This window comes from Leucopleurus acutus (assembly GCF_964270905.1).
Source record: "Leucopleurus acutus genome assembly, chromosome: 11".
Taxonomy (NCBI): domain Eukaryota; kingdom Metazoa; phylum Chordata; class Mammalia; order Artiodactyla; family Delphinidae; genus Leucopleurus; species Leucopleurus acutus.
This window is the reverse complement of record NC_139152.1, coordinates 42,770,494-42,781,562: the sequence shown is the minus strand read 5'-3', so window position 1 is coordinate 42,781,562 and position 11,069 is coordinate 42,770,494. Positions and strand designations below refer to the sequence as shown.

General features: G+C 60.2%; 1 protein-coding gene across 2 annotated transcripts; it reads right to left on the bottom strand.

Annotated features, from left to right (window-relative positions):
• Positions 1–3,522: 3,522 nt before the first annotated feature.
• Positions 3,523–10,810, bottom strand: TAMALIN (trafficking regulator and scaffold protein tamalin; the record flags this gene model as incomplete). Of its 2 annotated transcripts, XM_082849234.1 has the most annotated exons (8): positions 3,523–4,034; positions 4,490–4,556; positions 5,116–5,182; positions 5,288–5,381; positions 6,534–6,636; positions 6,742–6,796; positions 8,402–8,451; positions 10,559–10,810. In XM_082849234.1, the coding sequence occupies 8 exons, from the start codon at positions 10,808–10,810 to the stop codon at positions 3,523–3,525; spliced, it is 1,200 nt and encodes a 399-aa protein (XP_082705360.1). The 2 variants fall into 2 exon arrangements, with proteins under 2 accessions (XP_082705360.1, XP_082705361.1); XM_082849235.1 differs by lacking the exons at positions 6,534–6,636; positions 6,742–6,796; positions 8,402–8,451; positions 10,559–10,810 and adding an exon at positions 6,467–6,491.
• Between the last annotated feature and the right edge of the window lie 259 nt (positions 10,811–11,069).

Here is an 11,069-nt window from a genome sequence, read left to right as displayed (position 1 = left end):
AGGGGGAAGGGCTCCCACAGAGTGCCCTGAGGCTTTGAGAGAACCAGAACGCTGGTGGGAGGGGAGGCAGGGCAGGGGGGATACCGACCACACAATATTCCCAGTCCCTGCTCCTTTCCCATCCACCCCCACCCCTCCACCAAACACGATCCCTGGGTTAATTTTTAGCATCACAGCTCTCACATTAGTCACTCCCTGTCACCCCACCTACACGGCAGGAGGCTGCTGTGCTGGTGCCGTCATTCCGTCAGCTGAGAGGTGGGATCCAGCCCCACCCTGGGCACCCCCTCACTCTCCTCGGGGTGCATACGGCCAGCCAGGAGCCCCCCTTCAGCCTGGGTAAGCGGTGCTGACATCACTGCCAACGCTAGCTGCTTGGTGGGGGAGGGGAGGAGCAGGCTGGTAAGAGAAGGGCTGGGAATCTATTCTAGGAGGAGAAAGCCAGGGAGGCCCTGGCAGCCCCCCACCCCCAGGAAGGTGCTAGGCTGTGCCCAGGCAGCTGGTCTCCTGGCAGCCAGGGGCTCTGGGAACAAAGGTGTGAGAGGGCCCCTCCCCTGGACCTGAGCCCCTGGGAGCCGCTGTCTGTCATCACTGCAGAGCAGCTGTTCAAACAGGGAGCTTGGGGAAGCTCTGTTTTCTTAATCAAATGTCCTCCCTCCCCAGGACCAGGGAGGGCAGGGCAGCCAGGTGCGTGTGCCCTGGCTGGAGCCGACAGCCAGCCCCGAAGGGATTTGGTGAGAAGGACCCACAGATGCCAGCTACAGATGGCGCAGGGCAGGGGCCTCCCCACCCCACCCTCCAGGGCTGAGAGGTGGGTAGGTCGTGGTCACCCCTGTGCAGGGCTGGCCCCAAGGAGGCATTCCCATATATTGAGCACCTGCCACGCGCTAGGTTGTGTGAGTCCCTGGAGCGGTGTTAGTAACACAGCTGAGTTTCCTGCCTTGGAAAGGCAAAAGGCAGATACAAAAGAAGTCAGTAAAATTACCAATTGAGAGTAAGTGCTATAAGGAAAGAAAGATAGAGGGCTCAAGGTAAAGCATAATGGGGACAGGGAACTTCTGATCAGATCACGAACATCTCTTTAAGGAGGTGATGTTTAAGATGAGATCTGAGGCTGGAGGAACCAGTCTTGCAAAGAAGACTGTTCCAGGCACAGGGAACAGTATGGGCAAAGGCCAGAGGCAGGAAAGAGCTTGGCATATTTGAGAATAGGACTAGAAAGAATGGTGTGGCTTAAGTATGATGAGTGACACAGAAGGAGAAACGATTTGCGCTTGAAGAGAATAGGACTAGAAAGAATAGTGTGGCTTAAATATGATGAGTGACACAGAAGGAGAAACGATTTGCGCTTGAAGAGAACGGCAGGGCCCAGATCCTGCAGAGCCTCGTGCAGGGCATCCCAGTACAGTCACAGAGGTTGTGCACTGCACAGAGGCTTGCAGCTGCCAAATTGTTGGGCCCGCGTGGCTGCCGTCAACCCACAGGAAGGGATGCGTTTTTGTAATTTGTCTGCCCAGAGGGACAACACATTATGGCTAGGCCATGATAAAGAGTTTGGATTTGATTTTTTTATTCCAGGGGAAACCATAATGGGTTTTAAGCGGAGGAGGGTTGTGACCCAATTTCCTTTTTGGAAAGATCACCCTAACTGCTGTGTGAAGGGGTGGTCCAGGGGTGAGAGACGAAGCAGGGAGCCATTCAGGAGGCAAGTGCAGTGGTGCAGGAGGGAGAGGCCTGCCTGCTGCCACTTAGACCTCTCAAAACCACCCCTTGTGTGCTGATTACTGCCAGGGAGAAGCACTCAGGAGGCTCAAAACTCAGGCCCAACTCTGCCACCTACTTTCTGTATGACCCTGGACAGGTCACTTGCCCCGGGTCACCTCAAAGAAGGTGGTGACCACCTCTTGAAGATGCTCTGAGCACACACTGTATTTATCGAGGCTCTGTTATGCGCTAGCGTTGGGCAGGAAATAAAGCAGTGTGAGTAGGACAGGAGAGGTCCCTGAGTCCTGCTGTATGGAGTGTATATCCTAACGGGGAAGGGAGCCAGGCAAAACCCAAAACCCATCCGGGTCGAGACAGTTTCAGAAGGGGGTGAGTAGTATGATGGAAATAAAACAAGGCTCTATCAAAGCAGAGGGTGCGGCAGTATTTTAGACCAGATGGGACGGCCCTGGGGAGGCCAAGCTGAGTACCGAAGGAGTCAGCTATGGACAGAGCAAGTGCAGAGACCCCAAGGGCAGGGCATCTGAAGTGTACCGTGGGCAAAGTGGCCAGAGCAGGGAGAGGGGAGGCAAGCAAACGAGGCAGGCAGGAGTCAGATATCCCTGCGTAAGAGCTGGAATCTTATACTAGGAGTGATGGGAAGCTTTGAGGAGTTCTAGAGCAATGAGTGACCAGTGATCGGGCCTGTCACAGGTTGGGTGGGTGATGGCTAAGGTCTCCTAAGCAGGAGACCCCAGACCCCTGGGAGAAAGGATGCCAAGCAGTTGTTTACACAAGGATAGTTCAGAAGTATAGAGGAGCCTTGACCCCACCAGTTGTGGTATTTGGGGAGGGAAGTTCTAGATACATTAAACACGAGACCCAAGTTCTGAAGGGGTGTGGGGCCTCTAGTTCAGGCCCATACATGTAAGTTAAACTCTCCCAGTCTGTTTCCCTGGCTGCAAGCTCCGAGCAAATTAGATGTAAAATATAGTGTGTGTGTGTGTGTGTGTGTGTCTGTGTCTGTGTGCGCGCGCATGCGCGCGTGCTGGGGGTCGGGGTGGTGGAGTCAGAGCTTGCCCGAGCCCAACCCTCCCCCTCGGGCAGTCACCACACTGACACAGATGCAAAAAACCGTCAATTTTATACAGTCTGTGGTTCAGAAGCAACAATATGCAAAACGGTGGAACAGTCTGTGCTGCCCCCATCCCCCCAAGACAGGCCCATTCCTGTCCCCCAAGGGGCAGAGGACCCAGGACCCCTGCCGGGCAAGAGCCCACTTAGTTACAGGCTCCTGGGAGGGGCCAAGCCCTTAGGGGTCAAGGCTGGGAGGGAGAGGGACCAGCGCTGGTTAACTGGAACTAGGTCTGTGGGGGGATGGGGAAGCGACTGGGCATAGGCCATTTCTCCCCAAGGCCAAGGGTGGGGAGCAAGTAAAGCTGAGGAGAGGGCTTCGTGGGGCAGGGTCCTCTCACCCGGAGGAGGGGTTTTCTTGGACACCCCACAAGGCACTACTGACCCAGATGTAGGATGGCACGCCCCATCTTTGGCCCCGGAACCTCTCCCAACCCCGAGCTCGCCTAGCTCTCCGTGCCCACCTCCCACTGTGGTTCTGGGGAGGAGTAAAGGGGCCTGGGGCTCGGGTTCATTCACCACTCTGCACAAGCCAGGAAGGCAGGCCAGCTGGGGCTGGCGAGGACCCTCTCCCGCCGCCTTGGGCTCCCGGAGTCTCCGCGGCCAGGCGCCCGCCCCCGCCCCCTTTTTGCACTGGCTGGAAAGAATAAATAAATAAATACCTTCCCCCGCCCGCCCCCGCCCCTACAGCTGGCTCTCCTCCTCCTCCAGGGAGCGGTTGAGTCCGGGGATGAACTTGAGCAGCCGCCGGCGGAAGCTGCGGTACTTGGTTTTGCGCAGGCCGGGGCCGCACAGGGCCTGCTCGCGGGCCTCAGTCCAGAGAGCGCTCGGCGCGCCCACGCCGCCGCCGCCGCCGCCGCCGCCGCCGCCCCCGGGGCCCGCGCACCGCACGCTGGCGCTGCGGCTCAGCACCGCCCGGGGCCCTGGGGTCGGAGCGTCGGCGGGGCCCAGGCCGGGCGCGCGCGCGGGGGGCGGGGGCGGCGGGGGCTCAGGCGGTTCAGCGCCCCCGAAGAAGCACGTGTGGTAGACGGCGTCGTCCGCGTCGCCCCCGGCCCGCCGCGCGCCGCCGCGGGAGCCCCCGGGGGCGGCCAGCAGAGGCCCGAAGGGCAGTGAGCCCGGGAGCAGGCCCGCACCATACAGGCTGGAGCGCACGGACTCCAGCGTGTCATAGATGCTCGGGTCCTTCACCACGAGGCCTGCCGGGGCAGAAGACACGAGGGAGGGCCGTCAGAGGGCACGGGTAGGAGACCTCAGCTCCTTCCTGTTGACCATCTGTGTGGCCCTTGGGCAAGTCACAACCTTGAACCTCATTCTCTTGTCTGTAAAACAGGAATTATACACTCAGACCCTTAGGAGGGTCACTTATGACACAAGAGCCACGGAAGGGGTCTGAAACAAACTTTTGGGGCCTTCCTGTTCCCATCTGTGAAATGGAGATGGTGCTCTCTCGTACTTTCCTTCAGGGAACAACTGTGAGAATGAACTAAAAATGTGTGTGCATCAGCCTGGGGCAGCATTGCATCCAAAGTAGTAGCTCAACAAACCTTTCTTCACTTTGGAGGGGGAAGTAACCCACTAGTTCTGCGGGGGAAGCAGGAATGGGGGTATCAGTAGGGGTGCAAGTGGCCCTTCACACCCCTCATCTACTCACCGTGCACCAGCCGCTGCTCCTGCACCATTAGGGACCTGTATTCTCCCCATTTCTCATACAGGGTTTGCTGTAAGAGACACGCCCCGCCTCACTGTCAGGAGCTAGCAAGAAACTAGCAGGAGGTGGGTACAGACTGAGGGATCAGGGAGTACACAGAAGAAACCTTAAGGTTAAAAGGAGGTTCAGGACTTCCCTGGTGGCGCAGTGGCGCCTGCCAGTGCAGGGGACACGGGTTCAAGCCCTGGTCCGTGAAGATACCACATGCTGCCGAGCAGCTGAGCCCGTGCGCCACAACTACTGAGCCTGCGCTCTAGAGCCTGCGAGCCACAACTACTGAGCCCGCGTGCCACAACTACTGAAGCCTGCACGCCTAGAGCCCGTGCCCTGCAACAAGAGAAGCCAACGCGATGAGAAGCCCGCGCACAGCAATGAAGAGTAGCCCCCGCTCGCTGCAACTAGAGAAAGGCCGCGCGCAGCAACGAAGACCCAACACAGCCAAAAAAATAAATAAATAAAATAAAAGGAGGTTCAAGCAGATAAACGACCCCTAAAAAAGAGTGGGGCTGGTAGGGGCAGGGGCTTGGGAAGAGGAGGGTGGCGACTGGATGTTATCTGGGCTGCTTTACCTTCAGGTACTGCAGACGAGCCTCCAGTTCCGCCTTCCGAATTGATGTCCCATACAGAGTTTCCAGTCTGAGGAGGTTGGGGAATCAAAGGTTGAGTGGGCCCACAGGGTGGGGAAACACTGAGAGAAGCTGAGCTCAGGAATCCCTCAGGGACCGCGGTACTTGGACGTACCTGAGAACGTTGCCAGACGCCTTAATGATGTCAACAATTTCCCGATGCCGGATGCCTTCCACGTTCAGGCCGTTGACACTAGCGATGGTGTCCCCTGCCAGGCAGAGAGGGGATCAGAATCTGCTCCACGGGGCATGTGGAAGAATTCCAGCCACCTTCGCCAGAAAGGGTAGGGGTAATGACCCCACAAAATTCTCCTGAACTCCCTACCCCCAGTCATGGTGCTGGGGAGATCGTGTCCAGGCCCGGCACCCCAGCAGAGGCGCCAAGGCCCTCAGACACCCACATTCTCACCTCACTCTCAGGAAGCTCTGTCCTCAAAGGCTGAGCCCTCCTGGCAAGCCTGGGCTGCCCGCAGAGCTGGTTATTTTGGTCCAGCCCACAGGCTGTCATGACACCCAGCCGAGACAGGAAGGGGGCAGGGTGAGAAGCACCAAGCTGGGAACTAACGCCGGCCCCAGGCATGAGGAGCCTCAGCTCTGATACCCTGGGCCACTGCAGAGCCCCCTGACCTCAGGCAGGGCAAGGCACCATCTCCGAGGGCCCATTTCCCATCTGGAAAAGGGGGCGTGGACCCCTGCGGAGGCTGCCATGGCGATTAGGAGGGAGGGTGGATGTGAAACTACTTTGCGAAGTTGCAATATACCACTTAGCTACCAGGGGCTGCTGGTAAATAGGCAGGGAGGTAAGGGCTTAGGGAAGGAAATGGTGACAGGACTGGGTGGGGGTCAGTTGGCTGTCCCTTCCTGGGACTTGGGACTCTAGATTTGGCCAATTCGAAGGGTCTCCTACCAGTGGCACCATTTCCTTGTTAGAGGAAGTATCACAGGTACCCCAGTTTGGGGCCAGGTTGGGAGCAAGACAGACCCTGATCCTCGATATCAAGCAGATCTAATGGAGTGGTTCCACCCCACCTCCTGCCCACGCTGGACTGCCGGATCGCCAGGGGGAAGAAAAACAGCGGCACCAACACCTGCCATTTACCAGGCCCTGGCTCTGTGCCCAGGGGATTCCCTCACCACGCTGACGTGAGGACATGGTATTGCCCCCAATTTGCAGATGGCACTGCTCAGCATCACAGAGTAAATGGCAAATCTGCCTAAGTCCAATCCATGCTTCTTTCTGGCCTTCTCAAAATAGGAGGAGGAAGGGAAATTGTTTTCAGAAGAGATTTCTTACCCCCTCTGCTTGGGAGTAAGGTCATACCCCTCTTCCCAGAGCCCTGTGTCCCGGGTTCACGCCTCACCTGGTGTGAGCCCAGCCAGCTGGGCAGGGCTGGACTCATGAACCCGGCAGACAAAGGTCACCATCTCCACGCGCTGCTCCTCCCGGTGGTGAAGGCCGTAAGTCTGTAATAAACAAGGGGACCCTCAGCCCAGGGATGGGGCGAGATCCATCTAGCCCTCTGACCAGCCTCCCAAGCCGTCCCTCCCTCTGCACTCAGCTTCTCCCACCTGGATCTCAAAGCCGAAGGTCTGGTTCTCCTCCTTCTCCAAAGTCAGCACTTTCCTGCAGGAGACACAGGGGCCATCTCATCAAGACTGTCAGGATGAAAAGGAGCTTGCCAGTGCCATAGCATGGCCCCCCGCTAAAGCTGGGAGTCTGCTCTGGTACATCCAGGCAGGGTTCCCTGTCTCCAGTGACAAGTCACACTCATCACAGGTTGTCGGAATGTCCTTCTCCCATGCGCAGCTGAAATCAGCTTCATTGAGCCACACGGCATCAACCCAGCCCCTGGTGGGGGAGGCACGGGGACAGCTGACCCCCAGAGCCGGTGGACTAGCTGAGCTTTTCAGCCACACTCCCAGCTTTCTAGTGAGCCCCAGAATACTACTTACTGACTTAGCTGAGGCCCCAAATTCGGCCACAGCCTGGAGCACCGGCCGCTGCAGAGCCCTGGGGAGAGGGCTGGCCCCACCCCCAGAGGCCAGTCACGAGGCTGAGCCCAGACCACAGCTGCTCCTCCCAGCTGCGGTGAGGCCAGCCCACCAGATGTGAGGGCTGGGGGGAGGGGAGCCTCGAGGCCGCCCCTTCCCGCACTGCAGGCCTGCCCACTGGACACAATGGTCTGGAGTAGCTCCAGATTCTCGTCTGCTGGGGGAGCCCAGAGTTTCCTCTGCCCACCCCCACACCCCCTTCCTTCCCGCCCAGCCAGAGGCAGAGTTAAAGCAGCCTGCAAAGGCCCCTTCAAGCCTCAGGGCCTCAGAAAGGCCCTGGAGACCCAGGCCTCTCAGTGCCCAACCTGACCCACATACCCCCCAAATGCTGAGCGGCAACTCCCCGCCCCAGCCTGAGCTCCTCCCTACTTTGAACGCAGGGCTTTCCCCCTCTACACGTATTGGGGCGGGAAGCAGGGTGACTTCTGTGTCTACTCCAGTGCTCTCTGGTTTTCTGGAAGGGTTGGCAAACTTTTTCTGCAAAGGGTCAGACAGTAAATATTTTAGCCTTTCTTTTCGAGCCCTAAATTATTTGACAGCCTCCGTCCTATACTGTTCTTTGTTTTTATTTGTACGACCCTTTCGAAATATAAAAACAACTCTTGGCTCAAGGCCAGTCTGGCCGGCGGGCCACAGTCTGCCGATCCAGTTTGGAAGAAGCCACGCCCAAATCAGGACGGGACCTGGGCAGAGTGGGGCCTGAGTCAGCACCTACTTCTGCCCTCACCTCAGACCCTGCCTAAGAGGCCACCACAGGACGGGACCAGCAGAGGACTGAGATTTGGGGTGCAGGGGCAGACAGACTGGAGCAGCTGGACGTAGCCTGGCCATGGTTTGGGCCCTCGGAGTTTGCTGGGCTGGGAGGGCTCAGGGTAGCCCCGAAGACTTCCTGCTTCCCTCCTCCCAGATCCAGATCTCTCCGGGGAGGGGTAACTGGCAGGGACTGGGGGTGGGTTGAGGAGCACCTGATGACTCAAAAGTCCCTATCTCCTTCCTCTGCCACCCCCTTCACACAGCCCACACCTCCACCTGCCCCTCATTCCTAGCAAGGGTGCTGTGCTGAGAGGGTGGGAGAATGACTCCCCCCTGGCTGGGCTGAGATGCTGTGTCGTGCTGCCCCCAACCCAGCGCCTCACCCTTTTGGACCAGGGCAGGGGCTGCGGTAATGGTGACTCACCGCTGCTGTTCGGGACTCTGGCTGAGGTTCTTCCAGCGCAGTCCCGAGCCCTGGGTGGGAAGGAGAGTCAGGAAGGAGCAGGTGAGAGGGAGCTGCCCTGGAGCAGATGGTGAGAGCCCTCCTTTGGGGGTTTCTCACCTGGGCTCCGGCCCTAGACCCAGCACCCCACTTCCTGTTGCCTGTGTGTCCGGCCCCAGCTCCACACTTACTCTGGTGCCGGCGTAGCTATCTGCAGAGTGCCACCACCAGCACCATTCCACAGCTTTCTCCCTGAGCTCTATCCCCACAGCCGGGAGGACTGTGGGGGCACAACAGTCTCCTGGGTTCCAGATGCATGAACCTCTAAGCCCTGTGCTGGTTCCCAACCTGGAGGGTAAGGGGTTTCATTACTCTAGATAGAACAGTCTCCACCCCCAGGGTGCACGTCTGCGGCGGCTCAGGCCCCCTAGACCCCACAAGCTGAAGCAGGGGCTCTTCCCAGATGTTATTCAAGGAAGGGCAGGGGGCCCCTGGGCTTGCCTATGAAAACACTCCAGAGGCCCCTGGGCCGGTCAGGTCTCTCCTAATTTCTCATTCACACAGAGTGGCTCGGGGGAGCCGGGGTCAGAGGCCCAGGTCTGGAGGGCTGGACTCTCAGCCTGAACATGGAAAGGCAGGGGACAGAGGGGCCCAGCCTCCTCCCTCAAAGTAGACTGTTTCAGGGACCAACTATGGATTCCAGCTGCAGGTGGCCAACTGTGCCCAGCTCCACCTGGGACTCTCAACATTGCCATATATTTCGTTGCTTTCTGGGACAAAAACAAACAAAAAAACAAAACCTTGGATTTCAAACTTGTCCATAAGTCTCACTATACTTAAGGAGAGACATTGGGAGGTTTTCTGTTTTTTTTTTTTTGGCATGGCGGATGACAGAGCTGAGGGTCCCTATCTCTTTTGGGTCCTTGAGAAACTAAAGCAGTCTCTCTCCCTCCCTAAATTATTGATCCTTGGAAGAAGCCCAGTGCCAGACCAGCCCTTGTCCTGTGTGTCCCAAACAGCCCAGGGCCTTCCTGGTCGGTGCCCTTGTTAACCCTCCCCCCAGGCTGCCCCAAGGCCAGGAAGAGAAGGAAGCCCTCCTTCTCCAGAACCAAAGATTGGCCTCAGGGGTGGGGACAGTTCCCAAATGGGCCAGGGAGGAAGGACTGGGCCGCAGAGAGAGACCCCTTTGTCTTTCCACCCGATTTTCATAAAATGCAAATTCTCAACAAGCTGTTCATTGTGTTGGGGGGAGCCAGGGGCCAGGGGGAGAGGAGGGGAGCTGAGCTGGGAAAGGCCACCAGCCCCCTCTCCTTAACCTGGGTCTTGAGTTCCCCTTTCTGAGTGCTCGGGTCCCCCTCAGGCCAGAGGAAGAGCCCTGCGCAGGGGGAGACTCAAAGGGCGGGCGCGGCCCGCATCCTTCCTGCCCCGCAGGCGCCCTGCGACCCCTCCCACCGCGTCCGGTCGCGGCTGACTTCCAGGGAGCGGTGGCCTCGAGCCCCGCACCTCAGACGCAGGGCAAGGCGGCAGGCCCCGAGTCCAGGAATCCGGGCGTCCCCTCGGAAGGGTCGGCGGCGCCGCACGCACTTCCCCCGCTAGAAGGCACGCGGCGCGTCCGCCGCCCTCCCCACCTGGAACCCGCAGACTCTCAACTTGACTGGGCGAGCGGCGGGACCCCAGCCCGAGGCCTCCCCGCTCCCACGGGAGAAGCCCGGGCGAGGCGTCCTGGGGACCTCGAGACGTCTGGACGCGGGGAGGCGGGGCTCGGGGGTGGCCGAGGACCAGCTAGGGCGAGGGGAAGGGGACCTGGGGAGGCGGCAGGAAGGAGAGCAGCGAGACGGGGCGGGGGCGCATGGGGAGTGGAGAGCCGCCAGGTCGGGGGCGGCGTGGAGCCGGGGTCGCGGGTATGGGGGATTGCTCCTTCTGAGCAGAGGATCGAGGGGACCCAGCAGGATCTGGACGTGTCCGTGGGGGATCAGCGGGCTGGGGAGGAATGGGGGAACTCGGGGACCCCAGGAGAATGCTGTGGGGGTCGGCAGGCGCGAATGGGGGCTGCTGCGGGTTGCGCGGGTCCTGAGGAAGGGACCCCGGAGGGTACCGAGAGCCGGGCGGGGGGCCGCGGGAGTTGGGGGGGATACGCACCTTTCGGCGGGGCAGGGTACCCCCGGACACGGCGAGCGCGCGATACAGCTCGGCCGGGTGATAGTCCTCCAGCGCCGCGTACAGCTCGTCCCCGGGGGTCCCAGGGCAGGCGGCTGCGGCAGGGGGGCCCGAGGCCGGGGTCGGGGTCGGAGGGGCTGGAGCAGCTTCCGAGTCGGGGGCCGGGGCAGCGGGGTCTGGGGTGGCCGCCGCCTCCTCTTTCTGCTGCAGCTTCCTGAGTCGGCGGAGGGTCATGGCTCCGGCGCCCCTCGGAGGCGGCGCTCGCTCCGCGCGGCGGGGCAGGCGGCGACTCGGGGATGCCAGCCGGGAGGGTGGTGTGTCGCCTTCCTTTATAGGCTCGGGGATCGGGGCGGGCGGGGAGCGGCCTCGCGGGGCCTCGCCCCCCGCACGGCCGACTCCGCCCCCCCCCCGGGGCGGGGGGGCCCAGCTGTCCCGGAGCCCCGCCCACAGCTCCCGAGGCTTGCCAGGCTGGGGAAACTCTTGGGGACCGGAG